This window comes from Zosterops lateralis, assembly GCF_965231275.1.
Source record: "Zosterops lateralis genome assembly, chromosome: 3".
Lineage (NCBI taxonomy): Eukaryota > Metazoa > Chordata > Aves > Passeriformes > Zosteropidae > Zosterops > Zosterops lateralis.
Window position 1 is genome coordinate 76,996,336 of NC_139764.1, and position 27,676 is coordinate 77,024,011.

Below are 27,676 nucleotides of genomic sequence, written 5' to 3' on the forward strand. Positions count from 1 at the left end.
GCAGGCAAATGTCCCTTTTTGCTCAGAAGACTGCTGTGAATGGTAAAACCTAGGGCTGCCCAATGGGTACATCTGGCAGTGACGAATGTTGAGAGCAGATGTGATGCAGGCAGATCTATGGAAGAGCACTGCATCTTCCCATCCATAGCCTTTCAGTTTTCCAAGTGTCTTCATTGATCTGTGGTAAGATGCCTGCTGTTTCCTGCACTGAGATGTGTCTGCAGCAAAGTATTGAGCCTTATGCCTATGATATCTACCTTCCTTCTCAGTAAATGATGTGTTTTCCAAAAGGTGTGGCAAATTCAGCAAATTGCTTTTTCTTCAGAATTTTCAGAGATGCTGGAAATGTGCAGGGATACTGTCGCAATTTCCAAAAGTAAATTCTTTGCTTTGATTTGAAACCAGTCTCACTTTTGAAAGGTTGAAAGAATTTCAATTTGGCTTCAGTAAATCTGAGAGGAAATAAAACTAGAAGTTGTGGATTAAAATAAGCACTGCAGTTGGATCAGAGATTATTTTTACTTTTACTACACTCTAGGTTATTTTTTTAATTTCCTAGACAATTTCTGATTCTCTTTTCCCCTTTGGTTCCTCTGACATTATTGGCCCCAGATTTAAGGCCTGGGGTTTTTGAGAGTGCTTCAAAGGTGGGGCCATCACCACAGTGAATTTGATTCAGACAAACCTAAGTATGTGAAGCCTCAACTCTTACCCTCCACCCGCGAGTCCTGTGTGGTCGAATGCTGACATAACCAATAACAGGGTCATCGATCCCGTGGCTGTTTACGCCATCTTTGCCCTTGGCAATCAATTCCAGGCCACTTGCCCTGCCATCAGCACTGACGCACTTCTCACAGAGCACTGGACGCAGTCTGCCATTATTGCTTCCCATCCTCCAGGCGAGTCTAGCGTGGGTGACTCCTCCTTCCTCCCAGTCTCACCTCCTGCAGTCACACCTCCCACACTGGAATGCTCTGCGGGCACTGAGGTGTTTTGGGCTCTCCTTCCCTTTCAGGTGCTGAGGAAGGAGGCTCTTTGAAGTGCTGCCCCTGGATGCATTCATTATGCCACAGAGAGGAGAATGAGAAGTCCTTTGGCTTCCCTCTACTTTCACACAGACAGTCAGGGCTTCTAGTGTGAAATTGTTGTCTGGCCAACAGCTGGGATTTCAGAGGGGGAAGGCTGTGGGGTGTAGTTGTAGGGGTTTTTTTCTTTTGAAAGCACAAAATTGGAAGTTGGAGAAGTACTTCCAGTGTGGCATCTTCTGTAAAAATACCACTAAGGGCAATTAAGCATCTTCTTGAAGCTCTCAGTCTGACAGCCTTCAGAGGCTATTGAGGAGGATGCACTGGAAAGATACCAGGATACCCCTTAGACCACTCAGGGTATGGCTTTGCAGATGGCAGTTTTTCCAGGGGGACTTTTGAAATTAATAATTGGGTAATGGGCCTCCTAAAGAAAGGAGCAGTGTGTCCAGTTTCTCTGCTCTCCTGGTGTGCATTCGTGCCCAGGGAGTGCATGGTGATGGTGTGGTGTGCTCCCCACCCCTACAATGTGATATAATGCGGGAGAGGCCACACTGTCACTTGGACTTCAAGTTAGTGTTCTGCACAAAATTTGTACGCACTACCAGAAGAGGCAGAATGTTAAAGTGGGGCTGTCAAGGTATCTACTTAATTTAAAAAATATTTTTAGAATGAAAACAAAGGTCTCTCTTTGTTGGTCTTCTCCAAGGAAGCATCTTGTACATTCCTTTGTTGTTTAAAAGCTTACATAATACAAATAACCAGCATCTGATGCTTCTCACCCAAGTGGAATTCTTAAAGAGTGATCACTCATTTTAGAAGCTCCACAGCCTTATGAGTGAATAAATAAGGGAAATACATCTGCAAGCTGCTGGTGAGAGAACATTTAAATGCTGTTAAATTAAAGAGGGGAAATGCAGTAAAATACTGGTGTGACATTGCCTTACAAAAGTACTCTGCTGTTTATCATCTCTTCTGATTTCTTCCTGCCTCCTGCATGTTCTCACCTTATGTAAAAGGATCATGGTTTCAAAACAATTCCTGCCTGTGTGCATATATAGGAACAAACCACGATGTCTAACACCGTTGGTTTTGCACATGTGACTGACCTGTTTGAGCCTAGTAATATACTTAAACCTTTCAGAGAGTTTTCCAAAACCAAATAAGCTCAAGCTATGAGAAAGGCAGGCTTCGCCATCCCAGGTAAAAATAACCAAGTAAATAACCAGGAAGTCTCTTAATTCTTAATGGAATAACAGCTTTGGTGACTGATTTTGGTTATCAGATTACCCTCTGAAAATAACTTCTGTGCTATACTTGCAATTGGCTGTAGAAGAAAAAGAATACACTGTGTGCTAATTTTAGCAAATAAGATTAGAGTTAATATTTAATCCCAGAGACCTTCTTCAGGCTGTGGAAAAAAAATAGCAGTTAACTGTCACTAATCTTATCTCCTATTTTTCTAGCATGTGTTTGATTATATAACTTGTAGTGCTGGGAACCCGCTGGTTGAGTGAGAAGTTGGTGGATTGTTGGCTACATGCTTGGGCATATTAGGCAACGTCAGGTCTGAAATGGATTAAAAAGCTCTACATGTGCCTTTAGACTGCAGTAGCAATGCTGAAAGGCCAATAAAACAGGTTCCACAGTAGATTTGCTATGAAACAATATGTGATTAACTGATTAATTTGGAGTTCTGCAAGAAGCAGTTACATTTCTGCTATTTTTCTATCCAGTTGTTTTAAATAATTCTTAGTTTGAGATTTGATATTCCGCATGCGAGGTTTGATTCAATCTTCCTTTCTTCCTTCCCCACAAAATGGCTTAATTGAATCTATGATTGGAAATAAGAGATGAGGGGTTTCTAACTGTTCTTAGGTGCCTGATGATGAATTTAACCTGAAAATCAAAATACTAAACATATAAACCATTAACCTGAAAAGCTTGCATGCTTCACAACAGACCTATCAATGCTCCTATTGAGTTTTAACAAGTCTACTCAAATAAGTAAAGACAATAACATGCGCCTGCCCTGCTCTGTCAGGACTTGTGCATTCACAGTGGGTCTGAAGGTCTCACCACCTAAATTATCCCCAATTCAGTAGGATTTACCAACTAATGTTCTGCATATTTCATTGTATCCCTGGCGGGGAGGAGAAGGCTCAGCCTTCTCACACCACCACCAATGAGCTTGTTCTTTGAATGTGCCCCAGGTATGCTTTATTTGGAAAGAAACAACTGCATGTGCATTTGCTGTTGAAGTTTAGTGCTCTTTTCAGCAGATCATTGGCCCTGTGCCCCCATTAACACAGAAATTAGCCCTGGAAAAGTCTACTAATTTAAAGCCCAGCTTTCCAGATCAAGGTTGTGCTTCGTTAGTTTTCCTTTGCGGTACTCAGACATAAAGTATCCATCATCTTCCCTGGACAGCCTTCCAAGATAGCTCTGAATTAACTGTTAGGTTAAGAGTCAGGGAAAAAAGTCCCTACATTTTAATTTCTTTTTGCTGCAAGTGCCAATAGCACCCCATAGCAAACTAGACAGTTCTTCTCTGTTCTTGATGTTAGCTTGCATCAGATTACTGTAAACATTCCCTTGCTCCCTTTTAGATACTGCCTTGCCAAGTTTTACATTCCTACATGTTTACAGTGATCTTTTCTTGCCCTTAATCACTTTTCCCCTCTTTAAATTGAAGTCAGACTTTGCTGGCATTTTGCAGGGGTTGACCTTCCCTGCTCCAGATGCAGCTTTTCATACAGATGCCATTCCGAGCGGGGTTACCAGACATCCATGTTTCCTTTGGAAATAACCTTCCCTCCCACCCCCCATAAGAAATACTGTCTGTGCAGAATTGGAGGATTTTGTCTATTTGTCTGGGATTTTGAGACATCTGGAAGTCTGGGCAGCTCGCTAATGAGTGTGCACTGATGAACTCTGCGGCGCACGCTGAGTGCGGCCCATCCGCAGAAATGTCCGGACTCTGCGCGTGCTCCGAGGCCATGTCCCATGTGTTCAGAACAGCACGGAGGCCTCCGTGGCATGCCTGATCAGCCCTCACGGAGGACACGGATACAACGGGGAGCCAGGGCAAGTTCACCCCCAGTGCTGCTTCTCCCACGGTGCCTGTGTGTGTACAGCTATGTTTAAAATAGAATTTCTGACCTAGAAGTCCCTTACAGAAAGATGGTGTTCCCAATGTGGAAGTGAGCTAACCCTCCTCCTAATTTTAGAATAGTACGGACCCAGAACTAGAAGAATGCTTTGCTAAAAATGCTCTATTTGCATCTCTAATGCTGCTCTTTTACTAGCATTTATTGCTGACTGTCTTCTCAGCTTCTTACTCTCCCATCCAACAATGATCAATATTCTTTTCCTTGAATTAGCCAGTTTTCCGTTAATGACCAACGAAAAAGGGAAGGCAGAGAGTCTAACAACAATACGACTATTTCTCCAAAAGGAAAAAGCATTACCCGGAATGCATCAAGGAAATATAATGAGAGATGATAGAGGAAAATAAGGGAAATATTTCCTCACAAGGAGGTTTTAAGTAGAGTCTGGCAATGATCTCCCAAAGGAAGTAGTGGAAGTCTGGTCACTTAAATCAATTAGGACTAACCAGAGCATCGCACTCCCCAGGACTCTCTAAGGAGAAAAGCAATGTCAAACTGAACTAAAATAGACTTTGCGTGCTTATTTTCTGCAGGGCTGCTGTCCATGTTTTGCTGGTAAATTCAATATGGCTAATGCTGATTAACATCTCCTGATGGTGATCATATCATTGCATTGTTTCCAGCCTGTTCCTCAATAGCACACACTCACAAGGGCATGGCCATACAAAACACGTCCCCCAGCTCAGTTAGCTCAGTCTGAAAGACAGGAGGCAGATAAAGGGCAGGAGAAGTTGTTTTCCCTCACCTTAAAAGTGGTCAGGCTTGTTATCAGCACAACACTGAATTGGTGCTGACCTCCCTACTGCACACTGAGTGCAGTGTACCTGTGGTAGCAGAGTAGAGGCAGGAGCTGCATGTGGACTTCGTCTCTTGGATTGCTGCAGAGCAAGGAGGGGTGCCAGGTACCCTAGGTAGGGCTGCAGTACCCCTGTCCTCTGTGCACTAGAGGGGTTTTAATGCATACAAGACAAGGGGACAGAAGCAAGACAAATAAAGTGCTTTATCATTAATCTTGGTGGGCTGTTTGGCATGCTCCAATTACACAGGAGAAGTCCTCTCATACTGTGCTTTGAAACATAAGGGAAAGAAATCAAACCTCCAAGAAGCTAGGATCTTTGCTTTTCTCTCTGTGTGAGCATTGTTGTTTTATATGTATGCTGTACTTTTTCTCTGCCCGGTTTTCTAGTAGCTAGTCAATTCCATTTAAACAATAGAAATTGGTAGAAATGGGAATAAGGCAAAGGATTGAAAGGCAGGGAAGTAGTGACTTGGCATATGAGCTAGGACAGGGTGCCTAGTGGACGTTCCCACAAACTGACCTGCCTGCTTAAACATTAATTTACACAGAAAATAAGGTTTAAAAGCAAACAGCTCTTGGACAGCTTATTTTCAATTGAGACAAAAAAAAAAACCCTGGCATGGATTTCACCCATCCAACAAAGGTCTCTCTCACATGTAAATGAAGACTGTTGCAGCAGAGAAATTATCTCTTTCCTTCTGCAAATGTAGATCAACTTGTTTTCACTGACTTTTTTCACTGGAATGCATCAGTCAGATCAAATAATTTTAAAAGACTATCCTTATCTCTGGCTAGAGAAATGCCTGTGTGGTGGTAGTACATGCAGCTTCAAAGCCTTTTCTTCCCGATGTGCGGTGTTCATAGTCACGCTCCAGTGGCTCAATTCCAGCCTTCCTGCCAGAATGCATCAGATGCAAGCAGTCCCAAAACTGGTGGGGCCGAGGCAGGGAACCTGCCATGGGAGCCGAATCAATATTTAGACAGCTTCAGGCGGCAGAGCTTGCGCTGGCTTTCACACTTGGCAGCAAGCTTTGCACCCGTTTGTTTCCAGAGTTATTGTTTGTACAGTTTCAAGAATTGGCACTAGAGAGATTTTTGCCTGAGGGCAGCGACAAGCGCCGGGTGCTTGAAAAGAAACTTTCCCCCTTTGAATCTGAAGATTGTGAAAGTGAAGGTTATGTCACTGGGTAATATCTCCAAAGGAAGTCAAGGCACACATTTACTCGGAGTTTTCATCATCCTTCACATGCGGCGTCTGCTGGGCACCGTGGGAAGCCCACAGCACAGTCTCGGGCTCTGTTTGCGATACATCCAGCACAGAGCAGCTCTAACAGCTGCCTTGCTGCTGTTTGTTGTCGTGGTGACTTACCTGGAGCAAAAGCCTGTGTCAGCACGGGAGACAGCCTTGCTGTGGGGTTGTGTGAGTCAGCCCGAGGCTGTGCAGAGTGCCTGTGCTGGGGTGGCAGGCAAGCAGGTAGGTGAAACCCTGGCCCAGGACAGAAAATTATTTTAATTTGCTTTCCAGCCATTCCACCTAGTGGCCAAGTGACACCACTGCCAGTAGAGCTGTGTTTGTGCTCCAGAATCCCTGCAGACCTACGCTGCTGCCGAGCCTACAAGATATGCAGCAGTATGTGCAGCCCCCCCACTGAAGATCTTACCATCAGCCTGCAAGTAGCTCATTAAGTTCCCGAGCAATTTTGTTAATCATGCTGCATAGATAAAATGCAGATAGGCCTTTAGTGAGCTGATAATCTAACAAATAGGCAGAAAGTGTAACACAGATAAAGCAGAGATTCATTTAATAGCCAGCTGTAAATCTTGGCAATTCTGTACCAGAGGCACATTGTAAAACAGGAACGTGCAAGTGTGTAAGTATGTGCATGAAAATGCACTGCTTCTTAAAATAGCAGATAGAGCAGTAATATTATGGATGGAATAGCTATTGGGAGCAATTTTAGAGGTGTTTTAAAATATTTTTCTCCCCATCAAAATCTGCACCACTTGTGGTGTCTTCATAATCCACCATCATAAATACAGATCTATGAATAACAAAGGCTTGTTTCTGGAAGTTAGGATTTTCTATAAAAGTCTGTGAACTCTACCATTGGTCCTGAGGCAGTATAGGGCTTTATAGGGTTTTCATTGAGATGAACCAGATTATTCACTCAAATACACTCTAGTCATGAATTAAACCTTCACAAATTCATGGCCTGATGGCTCACCAGCCTTTTGAGCAGCTTCTTTGCTCAGTGGCATGAATTCAATTGGAAGAATAGTAAAAAGCAGCTCACCTTCAGGGTATCCCATACCATACCAAATATACCCTTCTGAAGAGCTGAGAAATGGGAGTTTCAATCCTCACAGCCTGAGGAAGGAACCTGGTCTCCTACTTTCTAGGTTGCTCTCCTGTCTTTAGGCCATTTTGCAAAAAAAAGGAGACAGCAGTGCTTCCTCTTCTTGTTTGTTTTAAAAGAAGAAACTGAGCTGGGGATGCCTACCAGCAATATCTGCATACAGAAGGAGGTTGCAGGCTGTGCATCCCAGCCTCACACAGGCATGCGGGTGTTGGCTGTGCTGAATCCCACCTAGAGGCCTTTGCCTCGTATGCAAAACACAGGGAACACAGATAAATGAGTGCTATTTGCAAGAAAGGCAGGAAGGCATCTCCGTGAACTGAGACTGAAGGGACTTACCAGGGTCATGTAGTAGGTGGTTGGTACAATGGGAAATTGAGTTGTGGTCTTGAAATCTCAGCCTTGTGGCCAAACCACTGAATTTTCTTGTGCAGAAACCTTAATCCTTGATAGTGAGTGGTGATTCTGAAGCAGCCTCTTGCTGCTTCATGAAGAATAATTTTGCCAATCCCTTTGTTTTGTACCCATTGAGAGAAAAAAATTTAACAGAACTTAGTGGCAGTCAAAGTATTTTTGTCAAAAATAGACAGTATCTGTAGTTTACTATGTGGCTTAGCAACTTATTTGATAGCTGTACATAAAGATACAACTGTGAAAAATGGGGAGGGGGAGAATTGTGTATTTTTTAATACATAGTGTATTAATGTAAACATAGATGGTATGGAAAGAAAACAAGATGAGTCGCAGTGCATAAGTCAGACCTGGAACAGCTGACTGGAGATCACTCTCCTGGGAGCAGTTTTTACTCTTTCTACAAAGAAAGTGGTGGGAAATTAAGTACTGAGGTGAAATTATTCTGAGGTGGGACTCAGAATAATTTCCATCATTTGAACTATAAATATTAATTTCTTTTCTGTTAGCTGTACCTCAGGCTCACTAAACTCAGGAACAGTATGAGAGGAATAATCTCCATGGGACGGAGGAAAGTTATGCAGTTTGTACTTACCTATTATGTATTCAGCAATAGCTTGCAAAAAAAATTGAGTAGAAAAAAACGAAATAGTTTGCTTTTGAAAGAGGCAAAAAGATGCTCTCTGTTGAATTTTGCTGTAATACTGTGTTTCCTTCCCAAAACATTTTTTGGATTTAAGTGGTATCTTTAGCTTGAAACCACTGTTCGTTGGACCTTCCACCAGACCAGAAGAATCAAAATTGAATTGGTGCTTTCATGGTTGGTGCTGTAGCACAGTTAAAGTGAAGTCCATGTAAGACTTAGTGTCCAGGTTAGTTTTGTCATTCTTTTATTAGGACAGAGACTGAGTTCATAGGTCTTCAAGATACTTGAGACAAACAGTGCTTAGTTCAACCTGTACAGTGATGTACAGAAGCAACATAAAGGGAGCAGTGCTAGTTCCTGGATGTAGCATCATTGCTCATGTGACAGAAGAACAGCTGGTGCTGAGTAGTATTTATTTCTGAATGCCAGATCTGTTAGTTTATCTAAACATATGATGAAGGACTTGGGGTGATAGCAAGAGCTGATGGTAACGCTGGCAATTTCCCTCTCTCTTTTTGCAGGTCACTGTCAGGGGATTTGGTCCATTGTTACAGTTTGCCTACACTGCTAAGCTGTTACTCAGCAGGGAGAACATCCAGGAGGTCATCCACTGCGCCGAGTTCCTGCGCATGCACAACCTGGAGGACTCCTGCTTCAGCTTCCTCCAGACACAACTGCTGAACAACGAAGATGGCCTGTTCCTGTGCAAAAAAGATACCACCTGTCAGCGCATGCACGATGAGGAGAATTCTGATGGAGATGAGGAGGAGACGATGGAATCGGAGACGTCAAAAATATCTTGCCCAAGGGAGAGGATGCACCAAGAACCCTTCAATTTTGAAACCACTGTTGCTGGAGCAGACAAAGGCGAAGGGATGCTGCCTGACTCTGACATGCTGAGAGATAGCAAGGACAATTTGGATAAAGATGCAGTAACACGGTACCCCAGATACAAGAAATACCAGCTTGCTTGTACCAAGAATGTCTACAACACATCACACATCAGTACCTCAGGTTTTGCAAGCACATTCAGTGAAGAGAGCTCTGGAAATGGCCTCAAATCAGGACTTGCTATGGGGCAGATAAAAAGCGAGCCTCAGAATGAAGAGAACGATGAAGAAAGCATCACACTTTGCCTGTCTGGAGATGAACCTGACATCAGGGATAAAGAAGGGGATGTTGAAATGGACAGGAAACAGCCAAGCCCCACTTGTGTTGACAGGCCAAAAAGTGGGTCTTCTCCTTCTTGTTTGCGGTCTTTCTTCAACAGAACAAAGAGCATAGATTTGGTTGGCTTCCCCAGCACTTCCCAACAGCACTTTGGCAGGAGTCCAGCATGCCCTTTTGAAAAAGGGACAACTCAGGGTGACCACAAAACTGATTATGCCCCTTTCACAGGGAACTATGGACAGTCCCATGCCATGCAGAAGGATGCTTCCAACTTCACAGTGGGATCACCACTCAGGGGGCCCGGCTTTGAAACTCTCTGTAAGCAAGAAGGGGAACTGGACAGGAGGAGTGTTATATTCTCTTCAAATGCTTGTGACCAAGTAAACACTTCGGTGCATTCATATTCTGGTGTGAGCAGCTTGGACAAAGACTTCACTGAGGCTGTGCCAAAGGGTCTGTGGGCCGGTGGTAGCCAGTCTCTCCCCAGCTCTCAGACCTATTCGCACAGCGGGCTGACAGCCGATCACTTGCCGGGAAGGATGCGGCCGAACACCAGCTGTCCGGTGCCAATTAAAGTTTGCCCTCGCTCTCCTCCTCTGGAAACCAGAACCAGAACCTCCAGCTCTTGCTCTTCCTACTCGTACGCAGAGGACGGCAGCGGCGGCTCTCCCTGCAGCCTGCGTCTTTGCGAGCTCTCCTCTTCCCCGTGCTCCCAAGGTCCCCGATTCCTGGCGCCCGAGCACCAGGAGCCTGGAGTGGTGGGGGATGGATTGTACAACCCGGTCCGAGCCCAGATTAAATGTGAGCCATCCTATGGAACAAACTCCAGCGATGAGTCTGGGTCATTCTCAGAAGCAGACAGTGAATCATGTCCTGTGCAAGACAGAGGGCATGAGGTAGGGATTTAAGATAAGTACATATATCACAGTTATTATGACCCAATTAATCGCTCCTTGATTCTCTCAACTGACTTTGCATTTCCCCAGCACTTTCTTTGTTTATAGAGGCAAAGAGTAACTTCTGGTTATTCCCTCATCAGCTGAGTGCACATGGTTGACTTTACAATAATAGGTCTGCCTGACCTCCAAGGTGTTCAGCACTTCTAAAAATTTGGGTATGGGAAAACAGCAAACTGTTGAATGACGAGAGTGCATTGATGTGCTTTGGAGTCTGCCAGCAGTGTCCTGTCTTCCTCCCTCTCTCACCCACTTCCATGGCACAAAGCACTGCTCCTTAATTTGCTGAGGTGGTTCCAGCTCCACTTGTTATTGCTGCAGATGTGTTTGAGCAACCTCAAGCTGTGCCTTTCCTGACACCAAGGGTCGGGCAGCCTGCTTGAAGAGGCAGGCTGCATGTTACCAGCAGAGGTGTGAAATTACTCAAACAATTGCACCCTGTGCTGTGGGAATGGCATTCAAGTCATCTTTGCATGTGTGTGTGTGTGTGTGTGTGTGTGTGTGTTGCATGTTCAGGTACTTGGTTTTGCCTCTATTATGTGATGACTTGAGAGCATGTTCCCTGCCTGTGACATTTTGTTTGGTGGTGAGCTCTAGCAGCCATGGCATGAATGGTTTTAGAGAGATTATCCTTTAATTTCCAGGATTGTTAAGGGAGTGACAAGAGAATGATCTGGGACTGAAGAGCAAGCTGTCAATTTCCATATAGTTCTCCCAAGAGAGGGAGGAGAAAGAGGGGCCCTCTCTAAAACTAGAGATGGGCCAGCTGAAGATGCTGCAGTGATAAGTGGCTAACCATGACCAATAAACTGTCTGGGTGAAGTCATTAGTTTGAGGGCACACTTAAATCAAGGAGATGTCTTGTGGAGCCCAGAAAGTGGAAAAGACTGGATGCTTATTCACAGAGTTTCATTAAGAATCTGCATGACCTGGAGAACATCTGGGTGAAATCATGTATCAGGTTCCCCTAGCAATGCTGAAAAACTCCACTGAGAGCTTTTGCTTCAGTGTGGGGAGCAACAAGTGCATCTTTAGGGGGGTTTCATATGCTGAGTGCACCCGGTTCAGAACCACTTGGGCTTAGTTATGGAGTGAGGATGAAAAGAGTGAACTTTATTCTATCCCTCAGTCTTTATTCCAGCTACATCCCAGGCTTTATTTTTCAGACAGATGTGGGTGCTTCCTTTATTTGGCTGCTTAGCTTAAGAAAGGGCTGAAGAGCCTGGGGAGCCTCTGGTGTCCTAATCTCTGGTCATACTGGACCAGTGATTCTGAGAGGACAGTTCTTCTTCACCCTGATGCCATAAGTAGGGGATGATGCAGAAAGGACAGTCTCTTTGGGAAGCTGTCTGGGATACTGTGCAGGAGATCTCATTTGGGAAGCCCTACAGCAGCTCTGTTTGGCCATAGCTGGGTTACTCAGTGAAGTGCTGCCTACACAAGGGGCAGAGGGCAGCAGGGGCCAGGGACCATCCATTTCCACTCATGTGTGCTGCTTGCTCAGCATGAGGCAGCGCAGAGGGTGGAGGTTAGCCTTTTGAGGTTTGATAATTAATTAGCTGTCATAATTACCTAATTGTGTGGAAATATGCTGCAGCAAAAACGAGCCTGGAAGAGGGAAATTAGAAGGTTACAGGGGACTGGTGTGGTTACCTAGAAAAAAGGTATGTGAATATGTGCAGGAAGGAGACCATGGATGAGAGAAGGGACACACAAAGAGCAAACAGGCAGCTACAGGAGGCCATCTGGATGTGTTGCTGGCAGGCAGACATCTGGCTCTGAGACAGTGCTAGGAAAGATTTGCTCCACTCCTGGTTTTGCTGCTGGTTTTCTCTGGGGAAAGTTTTCTGAACTATGATGAGCAAGTTTTCTCCCTGAGACTGCTGATAAGGCACTTTTTTTCCTTTTCTTTTTTTTTTTTTTCTTTTTTTTTTTTTTAACCCAGGTTATTTTGATTAGGACTGCTATGCATTAAAAATGTGAGGAAATTATTGTTCCATGAGGTTGCACTGCACTATCCTGAACAAGCCAAGGGTAAAAGATCGCACCAGTGCTTTGGTAGAGATTTTGTATCTTTGGAAGTTTGTTACCAGTACAAGAATGGACTTTGCAGTCTCATTAAACAATACTGTACTAATACAGTGACTTGTGCTGTGTGTCCTGCAATCCTGCAAGATCTGCTGCTTTGGAAACCTCAGTAGAGGGTGTCTTAAAGCAGACAGTAGAAAATACATAACAGCAGCAGGAAGTTCTTGTATAAGTTGCTGTACCTGCTTTTAGCAGTTTAGCTGTGATTAAAACAGCAGGAGATACTCACAACTGTCTGAAATGGACTGCTTTCTGTTCTTCACCTCTCTGCAAGCTGCATGGGAATCTTTCTCCATTCCTGAAATTGTTGCTTTGCCCTTCCTGTCCTGATGACTTCACAGATGGGTCCCTTTCCCCCTCCATATCAGAAAACACAGTGTTTTCTGGGCTTCTGTTCAAAAAGCACCTGATAAGATATCTGGGGGTGACATGCTTGCCCTTCTGGAGAGCAGCCATGCAGGTTCTTCTGGTGCAGGTCAGCTTTCACTGGGGTGGGATGGCCTGATGGGAATAAGCCTGGTGGACTCTGACCATCAGTTATCTCACAGGGCTGCTCAGTTCCCCTGGAATTTGGACCTAGTTGGTCTTAATTTGGCTCCCAGAGTGCTGTCGCTGCCAGAGTTAATCACAAAACATCATTTGCTGGAGTATTGATTGTGTGAGACGTAGGTGAAAGGCTTCTCTCTGCCTTTTTCAGGCATTCTGCTTTCCCACAACAGCTGCCATTCAGGAGTACATGGCCAAAGTGATTTGGTGCCAGAAGTGGAGTGCTAGAGCTCATCATGATGCCATGGGGGTGAAGTTGACCCCACCTTGTGATGAGCCTCCATCTTGTTGGGGGTGCAGATGGCAGTCACAACTGTCAGAGAAGGTGGCAGTCCTTGGAACACCACTGGTAAATCTTCTCCAAGATGTCCTTGCTTATTGCTTCCCTTCCTGGAGCCACCAAGACTCTTCTGAGATCTCCCTTTGTTAAGGCTTCCTGACAGAAGCAGCAAGTGCAAGGGGATACCCATGGTACAGAGTTGCAGGAACAGGGCTGTTACTTGAGCTATTGGGACTTCACAGAAATATTTAGTAGTTTGTATTGTTCTTTTCACTCATCTCTCTCAGGCCCCCACAGGTTGTGAAAAATCAATTACTGAGCTATAATACTAGAGAGAAGACTTAAAGCTCAGTGGTTACAGGCAGGTTCTGACAATTCTGCTTAAAATAGCAACAACAAAACAATAAGCCCTGAAATAATGAATTGTTGAGAAGGAAGTAGTCTGTCAATCTGTTAACCTACTTAGGAACAGAAACTTCTGCACTACCTACTTTTCTTGGTATTCCTTTTCTTCAGCAAGTACTTACGAGTTTTTATCTGCTAGAAAATTTGTAAAAAAGATTGTACTACTAAACCAGCTAAAAAGAAATCTCAGCTCAGTCTAATTTGATAAGTGAGTTTACTGAGGTAAAGAATAAACAAGAGTAAGAGGAGGTAAGAGGTGGAGTTTTCCAAGAACTATTGCTATCTAGAGAATTGCGTTCAATGTCTTTTCATCTGTATTTCAAAAGAATTTCCCGCCTGGGTTAGTAATTCACTTTTCAAAGGAAATTTTCATAAAGGAAAAGCTAATGCAATTAGACCTTTGGGGATATTGTAGGTAAATAACTTTGAGCAAGAGCTGAACCCCCTCCATGTTAAGTGACAGGCAGCCACCCTTTCTCTGTTCATCTGCAGGTGCCTAGCAAAATACTGTAAGTCAGAGCCCCAGAAAAGAGGAGTAAACCAAAGTTGCTCTAGCAGAAATCTACTGTAACTATGCTGAGTTACCTAATCTGAGACTGCTCCACTGCTTAATATTCCTACTCGGTGAAGAATGTTACATGGAAAGAAAGTCAACTGAGAAAAATACATGTGAAGGTTTTAACTTGCTGTGGTATGTGATACCTCCCCAGAATCTGAGGATCATCCCAGCTTTCCTGATTTTACTAGGTTTGCAAATTTGAAAATGAGAAAAATTAGTCTGCAAATTGTTTCCTGATGGCATCAGCAGAGCACTGGGAATTGTTTCTCAATGTCTGTTTAAATGGTTTCTTGTCAAACATCGGTCTTGTAAGATAGATTTCATGGGAGTTTTGTTTTCTTTCCTCTCTTCAGTAGGAATGGTCTCCATACTGGTAGCAAAGAATTGCTAGATTACAACAACACCGGGAGTTTGAAATTTCAGGATGGTCCTTTTAAACATTGAATTATTCTGTGGAGCACTACAACCAATTCTTTTATACCCTGATCTGAAGACGTTGCATGAGCTCTTGAAGTACTCCAGTTCTTGAGCTGCAAAAACAACTCTTTCAGAGAAATACTGTACTTTATTCCCTTATTCACTGCCTGCTCTTCCGTTTTTAAGAAGAAGAATTCTTGTGGCTTCTGTCTGTGTTTCTGTGCTATCCCTGGTCTCAGAGAAGCCTGTTAAATGGCTGGAGTATCATACTGCTGGGCCCTTTGAAGGGCTGGAAGCTGGGGACACTGCAAGCAGTGAATGGGAAGAGATCAGCCCAGCATTCTAAGCACCAGCAGTGTGTGGTCCGAATCCAAGTCCAAGTCATGGGCTAAAGGATGAGAACCCCATCCACATCTCCTGATTGCTGGGTTAAAGCACTCAGCCATGGGATTAGCCTGGTCCCCCACTTCTATAGTATAGGTGGCAAATCAAAAGGTTACCCAGGCTACCTCCACTAGGTCCACAGCAGTGCCCTCTCAGGCAGCATTTGCCAACCTAAACATCTCATGGCCCTCACAAGGTGAGGCTGGAGTTGACCCCACACCACTACAGGGCCATCATTTGTCTTGTGTCAGATGGAACACACTGTCTACAGTGGAACCTGCTGGTCTGAAGTGGGACAATTTAGACCCTAGTTTGTTGACACAATGGTAGATCTTCGCTGCCTGGGCTCATCATTGCCCTTTTGCAGCCCTCTGCCATCTTGGTGTAGTTGACACCTGGAAAAAGGAGGTGTTTTGAAGGCTTTACCTGTGCCAGTAGACTGCAAGATGAGTAAATGTGTATTGGCTGTCCTTCACACAAACTGTGGCCCATTACCTTTGTGCTTCTTAGACAGCCTCTGTCCAGGTGAAATCAGGACAGGAATAGGTCCCTAGTCTGTAGGACCACAAGTGGTGCCTGAAATACCCTGCAGACAGTTGAGCCCCTAACACAGGTGGACATACCTCAGCTCCAGTCCTGGAATGAATTTCTTCCTGAGTGTTTGTGGAAGACAGACTTTTATGCTATGGAAGGTACTTGGAAGCACAACATTAATGTCTTGGGCTCTTTTGTGTGAAGCCAAGTACCCATTTCTGCATTTAAAAAAAGGCATTAATATGATTGAGCTCCTGTGCTGGATTGCTTGGGTGGGTCCTGAGAGCCTTCCAAGAAGTCAGCAAGTTCAAGTGTCAGAGGCTTTCAGGATTTGAGGGCATTAAGGCAGCAGGTTTTTTTCTTACAGCTCTGGAGCAACTGACCAACTGGTACAATGACAAACTGGGTCCACCTTCTCATGCTCACTACCAAGTGCTTTTTCTTATGGATAGCGTATTTGTCCTTTTCTTTACTGTGATGTTAAAGTGAAACTCGGGAAGTTCATTGCCTTTACTAGCACTTGGCTAAGGTCAGATGATGTCTTAAGATATAAAGAAAGAATGAAAAAGCTAAGGTTACCCATAGGATAAAGAAATTCCCAAGAGTTGACATTTATATTTTAATCTGAGTGAATACAGGTCCTTGGTCCTTTCCTTTATTCTGGATAAAAAAGAGGGGGCAGGGAGAGCAACAGCAGTAACTAGTACAATAGATGAGCAGAACAGCAGCAACTGGCATATGATCCAAGCTGGCACTAACTAGTGAAGCTTGAAGGAATTAATTGGTTATATATGGGCCTTGCATGTGCTGAGTCAGTCGCTGTCCCTGTCTGTCTACATCACTGCTCTGACTTAGCTTCTCAAAGCATTGACATTTACACTGGCATCCTAATGCTAATAATGGAAGGGGGATGGGGAATGTCACAAAATCCTAACCAGGTTTCCTTTTTACCCAGAGTGGATTGGCTGTCTTCAGCCAGAGCTGGGGCAATAGAATCTGCAGTGGTGGTAGAAGGTGCCAGTTTATTTGTTGTGTGGTGGAAAGCAAGATTGTGCTGCTGGTGTAAAAATGCAGGGAAAGAGTAATTGTGCTGATAAGGGAAGATTTTGGAGCTCTGTAAGGTTAGCTCTGGCTGGAGTAACTCCTGGAATGAGCAGGGATCCCACTTACATTTTTAATTTGAAATAGTTAGAACCAAAAAAATCATAGTAATTAGAAAACATTACGAGAAAGCATACTTGTTGGGGTTTTCTTTCATATCTTAAAAAAGATTGACTGTTTTTCTCAGACACCTCAGGCAAGGTTTCTTTCACCTCCCGTAGATGCTGTAAGATGCAGAGTCTTTGCTGAGTCTTAAGCCCACTCCTTCTGCAGCCAGGAGGAGGGAGAAGCCGTGCAGCATTGCTGTCTGAAGGGACCAGGACACTAGGTAGTCCCAGTCCATCATTTCAGGCAGCTCTGGGTGAGTCAGATGAATCCCACCCACTGCACAGTTGCAGGCTCTAGCAAAATGACTCACCACTCTGTTATGATAAATAGCAGCTGAGAGTCTTGCCCTGTGCAGATGTAAAACACTTTAGCCTCTCGCTGCAGCAACACCCCGGTGCAGTTATTCACTGCGTCCGTGCCAAAAGCTTGGTGGGTTGGTTTTGTTTTTTTTTTCAGTTGACAGCTGATTTCGAAGAGGGAGACAGGCAATAAAAATGCTGTGAATGGTGAAGGAAATGAGTCTGACTCACTTCCACTTTCCCTTTCACGTTTTTAATCCTGTGCAGTGCTGCCTGTGACAGAAGTGGGATTATGCTGGGATTACTGGTAGCAGTCCCTGGTCCGCTGTGTAGGTGGTTTTATTTTCAATCCCTTTTTTTAAATTAATCTGGTTTTATTTATTTTCCCATTTCCCTTCAGCAACTTCTACCTGACGTATTTAAATTGCTTCTCTTTCATTCCCATTCCAGCTGCAGGCACATCTCCTCCTTGCAAGTAAATATGTTTTGAAAGGAAGAGGAAGGGAGAAATAAAGTTAACAATGCTTTCCGTTTCAGTTGTAAGAAAATAAGGAAAAACTGTGAACATGAAAGGGCTGGTTTTGCAGTGAAACTGTCGTGTCTTTCAGAGGAAAGCACTGGCTGTTTTCATTTTCAGACCTTGCTTGAAGCTTGAGAGAAAGCAAGGGACACTGAGTTTATGTTGACCATCCAAAGGCTTGGGAGGGGAAATCAAACAGCTTTCATGTCATTAACTGGCAGTATGTAAGCAAGGTCATTCACATCACTGTGCCTAAGGTCAGCCTTTGTGTGTACAAGCAAGAATTTGGGAGGGTTTGGGCAGTGTTTGACATTCTTTGCTGCTTTAAATTGACCTGTCAAGTAGTGAGTGCCTGGACACATGGGGCAGAGGGGCATGAATGAACATTCAGGGCATGAATCCATCTGACAGAGTGTGGTAGGTGTTTGCACAGAACCTGACATACCCCAGGCTTGGCGATGCACAGAGCAATGTTAGAAGGGTACAGGAAAACACCCAAGAACACCCATAAACAAGATGAGGAGCTGGTTACTGGCAGGTTCAGGTGCCTGGTGAGAGTCCATGACTGCAATGCCAGAGGCCACTGCTCTGTGTTGGTGTATGTGTGTTCTCAGCAAACTGTTCTGCTTGAACAACTCAGCTCACTGAAAGACAAATTCTAATCCATGTTATTACTGTCCTTATTTCCAAATAATTTTTAAGTGTACCATTTGAAGGCAATACATGCTTTAAATATCAGAGGAATGTTTTCTACCAATATCTTTCATTTAGCTGGAGCAACTTACCTTTTTTGATAGCCTGTGTGCAGAATAGTCTTCTTGTTCCAAGGGTTCGATTGTACCAAATAGGGACAGAAACATAAATATTTACTGCCATCTTTTGGGCAGTGTGGGTATGACTCAAAAAAAGAAGGGGATGACTCAAAAAAAGAAGGGGTCAACTGAATTACCCTGCATCTCCTTCAGCTTTGCCAGCTGATTCTTATTTGACCACCAAATAAAACAGTTGGCCGAGAAACATCAGGTTTTTGATAGTTATCAGTCCGAGGCTCTAAATGAAACACAGTTTCTAAGGAGAGGTGCTTATTTTGATTTGAGTAAGCTGATAGATTTTGGGCAAAAAAATAAAAGGCTTTGAGCACATGTAGGAAAATACCACCATTCTCCAGCTTTTGACACAGTGTGTGTTCATTGCTTCAGACTGCTGTGAGCTTTGTGCTTTGCTCTGCTTTAATTTATAATTTTTTGGATTCTTGAGGTCAGACTCTGATCTTCTCAAGAAATACAATTTCAGTGCTCTTTAATCTGCAAGAATATTAGTGTGTCAGCATATATAGGTTTATTTTTAAATGTAAATATTTCAGCAGGATACAATATATTACATCACACTCCTGACCCTTTCTTCTTAAAGAGTGTACTGCTCAGTTGAAATGCTGATTAGGTGACCTTTTCTAATTGCAATACAGTATTTTCATCCACTTGAGGTGTCAGGTTGTATTTTTTACCTCATACTTAATCAAACTTTCAGTCCTGCAGTCCAAGTGGAGACGTGTTTCCTGCTGTGTTAATAGCCCCTTCCTTGAAACTAGTTTGAATTTAAAAGCAGCAAGGCACTTCACTGTTTCCAAAAGGCCGTGTCTCTTAGTGGACAGAACCTTTTTTTAATACAATGTGATAAATTATTAAGGCTTTGTAAAAAGATTAAATTTTTATCTAGGATTCATATGTGTTGCTGATTTAAGTACGATTATCATCTTATCCTTACCATCTGGACCTCCACAATGTGCCACAAGGGAAGAACTTGTTCAATGTAAAACTTGGTTTGTTGTTTATTGAGGGGGTGGCAGCAAAGATAATCTTCCTTACGCTCACTGTTGTTCAGCTTCCATTGAGCAAGCAAAATATGACTCTTTGCTCTTGTCTTGTGTTTGTTTGTTTTAGGTGAAACTTCCTTTTCCTGTTGATCAAATCACAGATCTTCCAAGGAATGATTTCCAGATGATGATAAAGATGCACAAGCTAACCTCAGAACAACTCGAGTTCATCCACGATGTCCGCCGGCGCAGCAAGAACCGGATTGCAGCTCAGCGCTGCCGCAAGAGGAAACTGGACTGCATTCAGAACCTGGAATGTGAAATCCGCAAGTTGGTGAGTTCTGTGCCCTCGCCTCAGCCCAGCTCACCCTCACACTGTAGCCTGCAGGGCACCAACAGCAACTGGAGTCCAGACTTCTGTGGGTTCAGTCAGTTTGTACATTCATGAACAGAATACACAGAGGACAGTGCTGCCACATTTTAATGTAAGGGAGTGAGGTGACTGGAGCGAGGCCAAATGGCTGCTCAGAAAATTCCTGTGGTATGGACACTTCAGGCGGGGTTTGTTGTGCTTCATTTTGCTTTGTTTTCTGCTCAAGCTGTAGGAAACATAGTGTGAAAGAGGCAGGGATCTCTTGGAAGAAGCTGAGTTACCATCACCTCACAAGTGGCAGAAAGCCGCATGACTTTGGGTGACTCACTGCCTGTGCCTGTCTGCTTCCTGTCTGTAACAGGGAGGTGACACTGACCTCACAAGCTGGTTGGGAGGCTTAAATTGTCAAGGCTTGTGAAGTCTTCAGATGCTGTGCTGCGGAAGCCCTGAGGGGAAAAAAAAGAAAAATCAAAACATTGTTCAGAGTAGTGCTCCACTGATGCAAAACAAACAACACAACAAACATAAACAAAAGAGTGAGCAACTGCTTCCTGCACCGAGTATAATGCACAGTGTGTACAGGGTGAGTCAGAGGTTCTGCACAGGGAAAGAATGGATAGATCCTCATCAGGTTGTCAGAAGAAGCAGGTCCAGTCTTAGCTGCACATGCCTGTCCCTCTGCACTCAGCTGGTGATGGGAAAGAGTTCCTGTCTCTCACTCTCCAGAGCCCCAGGAGCAGCACTCTGAGGGCTGGACTAGCAGCAGAGCGTGATTCAGCCTTATACCTCTAGCCTTCACTTGAAAATTAGCTTGAGTTAATTGATTTCATGCAGTCCTGTGACATTGCTGTTATTGTCTGATATAGTAAACTACAGATAGCCAAAATAAAAATTTTAAGTCCTCTCCCCAGGACAAACACACATCTCAGGGGAATGAATGAAAGGCAGATGAGTGGCCTTGTGGACTTGATCCCTGCTCAGTCTGAGGAATCAAAAACCATTTCAGGTGCAGGATTCTTCCCCCAAAAATGTTAATGTTTCTATTAAGCAAAGGGGACTTGAATATGTGGCAATATGCAGTGAGTGAGCCAAGTAGGGAAGGCACCCCACTGGACCTGTTTGCAAACAGTGAAGGGCTGGTAGGTGAGGTGGTGGCTGGATGCCTCCTTGGGCACAATGATCACAAAACAATGGAGTTTTTGGTTATTGGAGAATTAAGTAGGAGGGTCAGCAGAACTGCCACCTTGGATTTCCAGAATGCAGGCTTTGGCCTGTTTAGGAGACTAGTTTGGAAGATCCCTTAGGAGGCAGTACTGAAGGGCTGGAGAGTCCAGGAAGCCTGGACTTTCTTCAAGAAGCAAATCTTGCAGGCACAGGAGCAGGCTGATCCCACGTGCGAGATACAAGACACTGGAGAAGACCAGCCTGGCTGAACAGAGAGTTTTGGAAAAAATTTAGTTTATTATCTTTGGGAGAAGGGGCAGCAACTCAGGAGGACTACAAAGATATCATGAAGTTATGCAGGGAGAGAATCAGAAGGGCAAAACTCCTACTAGAACTTAATCTGGCTACTGCTGTAAATGACAATTAAAAATGTTTTTATAAACAGACAAGCAACAAAAGGAAGGCCAAGGAGAATCTCCATCCATTATTGGATACAGGAAAAACAAAGGAAAAAAAGAAGGAGGAAAAGGCTGAAGTACTTAATATCTTCTTTGCCTCAATTTTACTCAATAGTAAAACCAGTTGTTCTCTGTGTACTCAGCCCCCTGAGCTGGAAGACAGGAACAGGGAAAAGAATAAACACACAACATATGACCACTGGAAATTCCTTTGTTGTCTTCTGTCCACTTTGTGATCAGCAGTTTCCAGTCTCATGAATTACATAATGGTGCTGTGGTTAAGGGTTTTTCACTTGGCTGGGTATTTTTTATGAAAGACCCCTTTACTCCTTGTAGTTACTTACTGTAAGTCACCCATCTTCTTGACACAGATGGTTTCACAGCAGACAGTGAGTGAAATGGTTGTATCCTCAGAGTTTGATAGGTAATTTTTTTGCCTGCTTTCTCTCACTCATTCATCTACCCACTCACATTCCCTTTTTTCCCTGCAAACTCACAGCATATTCTCCTCCATAATTCATCATCTCAAGATGTACTTGAGCATCTGTTTATTTTTTTATTATTTTTATGCTTTCTTGATAGATTTATCAATATTTTAGCAGTTAGTTCTTTTCATGTGCACTGCTCTCTTTCACATTCACACAGCTGTATGCCTCCAGTGTGGGCTCTGGACCTGGGGCAATACTATCAGCTGTCAACAACCACCCATAGTTGGATTATCTGAGTTGTGGAGCTTTCACACCTCAGATGCTGAGACATCTTGGGTTTAGCAGTGTTACTAGGTGAGATACGTGGCTGCGCTGCTTTTGAGGCCAGCTCAGCTCTGGAAATAGTTCTGGTACTCTACAAAATCTCATCTACTCTCTCAAGCTGTATACCCACCTGCCTGAGACAGAAGGAGATGCAGGACCATCCCAGGCAGTCTACACTCAGTCAACACCCCATTTTTTACAGGTGAAACCCTAGGCTGGGTTCATAAAAATATCTATGTTAGATCAAGCCCAAATCATTAAGCACCAGAATGTAAGAGGACAAGCCATAGTGCAGGCCACAGAGCACACTTAGATCCTCTCCTCTGAATAAACTCACCTCTCTCAGTGGTAATGGAGCTCCAGGTATGCACCCAGCCTAAGCAGCCAACCTGACATTTCAAGGGTGAACCAAACATCAGCAGCTTATTTTCACTTCAGGAATTAACCCATTTTCTTGCTGATTAGATGGGAAATGGCACTTCTCCCTCAAAATGTTTTGTTCAGAGTTCTTTTGTATCATCTGTCCAGCAGCCTTACTTTATAAAGGGAACGGTTCTGTAGGAATAACTTGGAATCCTCTTCCAGTTCAAATGTTTTTCTCCAAATATTTCCCAAACTACTGCCCACACAGAGCGTGGTGGTCAAATACTTGTTGTCTTTGTGACTTTTCCTCTGGCCATATGAAAACAGGTGTTACATGTTGGTGTTCTTGGGTACTGCTGCAAACGTGCCCAAAGTGAGCAGGCAGTGGATGACCCTTCCTCTGCCTAAGATGCCTTCTTTCTTTTTCAGGTGTGTGAGAAAGAGAAATTGCTCTCAGAAAGGAACCAGCTGAAAGCAAGCATGGGAGAATTGTTAGACAACTTCTCATGTCTTTCCCAAGAAGTGTGTAGAGACATGCAGAGCCCAGAACAGATCCAAGCTCTCCACCGATACTGCCCTGTTCTCAGACCCATGGATCTACAGCCGGTCACCACCATCAGCCCCACCCCAGCTGGTGTGGAGCAGAGCCTGGTGACCTCCCAGTGTGTTGGGGAGAGCATGCAGTGCTGCTCAGAGCAAGGCTCAGTGCAGCTGGGAGCACCCTGGCTGCCCAACAATATCTCGGAGAATTGTTCGGCTGGCGCAGGATTGGATGGAGCCGACGCAGGTACTTACCCCGAGAGAGAGCTTCCACCAGAGCAGAGCAGCCAAACGGTCACAGTAGACTTCTGTCAGGAAATGACTGATAAATGTACAACAGATGAACAACCTAGGAAAGATTACACCTAGTGACTCGTAACCTTAACGTTACACCTGGTCAGGTGTTCTTCAGTCAGCCAGTGGCAGTGTTCATTTGTTGTCTAGAAGAACGTATTTGGTGCACACTACAGTGGTCTTAGCAGCAATACTGTTTTTAAGTATTCCCTCCTCTCTACAAGCAGGAGTTCTCTTCACAATGGTGCTATCCCTTGCTCAGGCAGGGAACGAAGCAGTGGCAACACTGTCTGTTTTTGTATGTTGATTTCAATCTTAACAGGGATGGACATAACACCTCTGAGGACCCAACCACAGCTTTTTTCTCAGTGGCCCATGTCACAAAACCCTAACTCAGGAATTTCCTCTGAATGTTCAATTTTTCATTGAAGACAGCTTCTTTACACATCAAAGTTTTATAGCTAAACTGTACATATTATATATAATATATATAAAATATATATATCCATATGCAAGAGTCCCTGCATGCCTCAATTTTTCTCATCCTACAAACTGGAAACTTTCATTTCTATTGTACAAACAAGTTCCAACATTCCTTTTTGTCTTTGATGCTAGAAGTAGTTTGGTAACTTGTTACACGATAAATTTTTTCCTCAGTTCGCAGTTCAGCAATAGCATTCAATTTGTACTTATTTATAAAACTTTAATGTCAGAAACTTATTTGAGATTTTATTATAGACAATTTTTTTGGCACAGCCATTTTGTGCCACTTGAGCAATGTGGAGTTATTTTATTTTCTTGCAGATACTGTACAGTAATGGTCAACTTTGCCACTTGCACTGAGTTTCTGGTCAAACCTCTTTTCATAAATGAAGTCATGACTTCAGAATAACTTGAGTATATGGTTTTCTTTGCTTTATGGCTTAAAGGAAATAGAAAATTTTTATCTAATAGACAAACACTCAGGAGCTCATTATGTAATAAAAATGGTCTTGCCAAATACTGAATTCACTATACAATTTGTAAAGAGAATCTGCTTGAATTATTTTTATATTTAGACTTCTTTCTGTTTCACAAACCAAGTTTTAAGTGCTGTTAATGATGCTTTTGGAGTCTTATAGGGGAAAGTATATTTCACTCTTTAGAGAAAGGTGTATTTGACAACTGGATCAATTCATCAAATGTTCCACGAAGTAAAGCAAACAGAGATCACGTCAATATACTTGGGGGCTTTTTCTCCAGCCCCACTCTGCATCCTTTACTCATGGAAGCAAATGCTGCTCCGGCTAGTCCCCAGAGCCTGACCTCAGCTGTCCTCAGATGTTACCTGTTCTCCCCACCAGGCCCAAGTTGCAGAGGTGGGTCTGGTGAAGTCAGTGACCCTGCCTAGGTAGGCAGAGTTGCAGGATCACACCCCTAGTTGTTGACCTTGGCTTCCTTATGGAAGTCCAGCTAGCACTGTATCCTCTAAGAGCAAAACATACGTTTGCCAACACCCGATTTGGTCACTTACCTGTCAAATTGTTGTGTTCCAGGATCCTCTCATCCTGCAGCATTGCCCTCAGCACAAACTGCAGCTAAAAGAGCGCTGTCTCAAAGGAGACTACTCAGTGAATTGGCTTAGTTGTAACTGTATTGGACTTGTATCTTAATGTTGACTCATGTTATGACTGTGTGAGACAGCAGCTTTCCAAGCATAACATCTGTATGTACAGTGTAGACAGAAGAACAACCTCCTAATGCTTTTTTAATAATTATTACTGTTCTAAGTGTACTGAGTTTTTATTTTGTGGTTCTTTGCCCTACATGTGCCAGGTTGTGTGGCTTTATCAATGACAACTGTCATGTGCTTTATTGGCTGATATTGTTTGTTCTCACTAAAAAAAATGACCAGCTGTTCACACCTGTTAAAAAAGAAAAAAGAAGTGTGGGGAAGCAGCTTCTCAGTAGCACTAAGTGATAATGTGGTCTTCTGTGCTAACGTTTACACTAGAGGTGTGTGCTGGTGGTTTTTTGAGGCACTCAAGTAGATCAGCATCTTGAACCCTGGAGGAGGAATCAGCTCCCTCTCTCCACTTTCTTCCATCTTCAGACTGTGCTCATGGACTGTTGCCCACTCGCCACAAAGTCTTGCTTTTATCCTCCTCATGCAAACTATTGTAATTGTAGCCAAGCTGCTGAGGAGGAAATGCATATAGCATGTGCCATGTTTGTTGAAAATACTTTTTTTCCCCGCATGTACAAAGAAAAACTAGTATATAATGTAGGAGAATATTTATGTTTAAGTATTAATCATTACTGTACAAAATCCGTACCTTTAAATGTTCAAAAATATACAAATGCCATAAACTCCTAGTTCACATGGTTGAAAAAGGGGGAGGAGTTGTCCTTTCTTTTTAAAAGAGCTTAACCTAAAAATGTTTGAACCCCACCCAACCATCCTTTGCAGGTAACTTCACTGAGAAACTCTTTGGTGGGGAGGTGGGATTTGATTTTCCTTTGAATTTGTTGACGTTGCAAAGCAGTTCTGTGCTTCGCAGAGAAGTTTTGTTTCTATGAGACCATGGTGAAAGCTAGAATTTAAAACTAAATGTGAATCACATTATAGAGTCATAGCTACTTGGGGGGGGGGTCGGGGGTGGGTGGGAGGGAAGGGTCAACTGACACAGTATTTTAAATATGTTTTTCTGTTGCCTTTTTTATTTTTAAGTGACCTCCTATATATATGGATAGATAGAATGTTTTATGAGTATAAAACCAAGTTTTAACTTGCTTCCTGACATGAAGATTTACTCTACTAACAACTCATGTGCAACTGGTACTCTTGACCTCATTCCGATGGTTTAAAAAACCCACCCACACAACCCATTGCGCTGCAGCTCTTAGGTTTGACCTGGCCTCATACTGGTGCTGGGTCTCTTGATTTCCTCTACCTTGGGAACTGATATTTAAAACCACTGCTCAAATAAGTGTCTCTTCCTCAACCTTTCTCTCGTCTCTCTCTTTCCCTCCCCTGCAAGCTTTTCTGGATGTTTGATTTCATTCTTTCCCATTAGAAGTGGCTGATTTTGTGTCATTGCTTCCTATATTTACATGTATCATGGTTTTTCAGTGGGGTTTTTTTGGTGGTGGTGGTGGTGGTGGTGATTGTTTTTTGTTTCTATTTTGTTTTGAGGTTTTTTTGCTATTTTGAACCATGTGGCTTTCAAAGCAGTTACTGGGCTAATGTTAAAGGAAGATATTGGGAGAATTAGTTTCAGACTTGGACATCAGTTTACATACCCCACTGTTCTTGTCTCACAAGGTCAAACCAAATGACCACAAAATATCATTGGAAAGAGCGAAAAAAAAAATCCGACTGCAGAATTCTAAGAGTTTGGCCAGTGGTCACTGTGATCTTAAGAATCTCTTTGCATTTGTCAAAGAGGATACATGCAGCATCTCTCCTGTTGGGCGTTGCTTGGGAATGGCATGGTGAGACCCCATCTCCCTGATGAGCACTGCTTGCTCCCATGGGCATGTGAGTCCTTGGAGCTCTGTCCAGTCTGTATCTAGTCCTCCTTTTCTTCTGCCATTGCTATACTTGTATTGCCAGGAAACCTCATTTCATTTAGGCTTGTTATGCTTTGTCAGGTGAGTACTACACTATATAATGTGTTTGTTTCTCTGCGTTCTCTGGGGGTGCCTTGAACACAATTAAAGCTCATTGCAAGCTGATTCTGGAACAAAAAGATAGTGAAAAAATAAATTTAAAAAGAAAAAAGGAGTGAAAACAAAACAGAAAACAAGCAAAACAAAAGCAAAAAATGTTGACTGTGTTATCAGGAGATCCCAGTATTTATATCACTGACTTCCTAACGTGATGACTCAGGCGTCAAGAGTTTGATGCTGCAGTATAAAACTATTATTTTATATATTGTACAAGTAATTTATTAAATGTCTTTCTAAGGGTATATGCTGCTTTTAAAATGCACTATATTTTTGGATCTAATCCCTGTATTATTTTTTTTTTCCCAAGGAAGTAAAATGTGTTGCAAAAGCAAGCCACAGTGATTAGTATGCTAACTGCTACTTCTCTTTAAAAAGGAGAGTGGGAACGAGATACGTAACTTTGCTAAGTGGATTAACTCCTGCCAGAGAAATG

At 43.3% G+C, this 27,676-nt stretch overlaps 1 protein-coding gene across 4 annotated transcripts in view; it reads left to right on the plus strand.

Moving 5' to 3' along the window:
• The window catches only part of BACH2 (BTB domain and CNC homolog 2), a 181,094-nt gene extending 154,948 nt beyond the window's left edge, over positions 1 to 26,146 (plus strand). For all 4 annotated transcript variants that reach the window (XM_083857731.1, XM_083857732.1, XM_083857733.1 and 1 more), the window contains 3 exons: positions 8,930 to 10,474; positions 19,716 to 19,922; positions 23,128 to 26,146. In XM_083857731.1, the coding sequence (XP_083713857.1) occupies positions 8,930 to 10,474; positions 19,716 to 19,922; positions 23,128 to 23,607 (2,232 nt within the window). In that variant the 3' untranslated portion in view covers positions 23,608 to 26,146. The remainder of the gene's footprint in view (positions 1 to 8,929; positions 10,475 to 19,715; positions 19,923 to 23,127) is intronic.
• Positions 26,147 to 27,676: the final 1,530 nt, after the last annotated feature.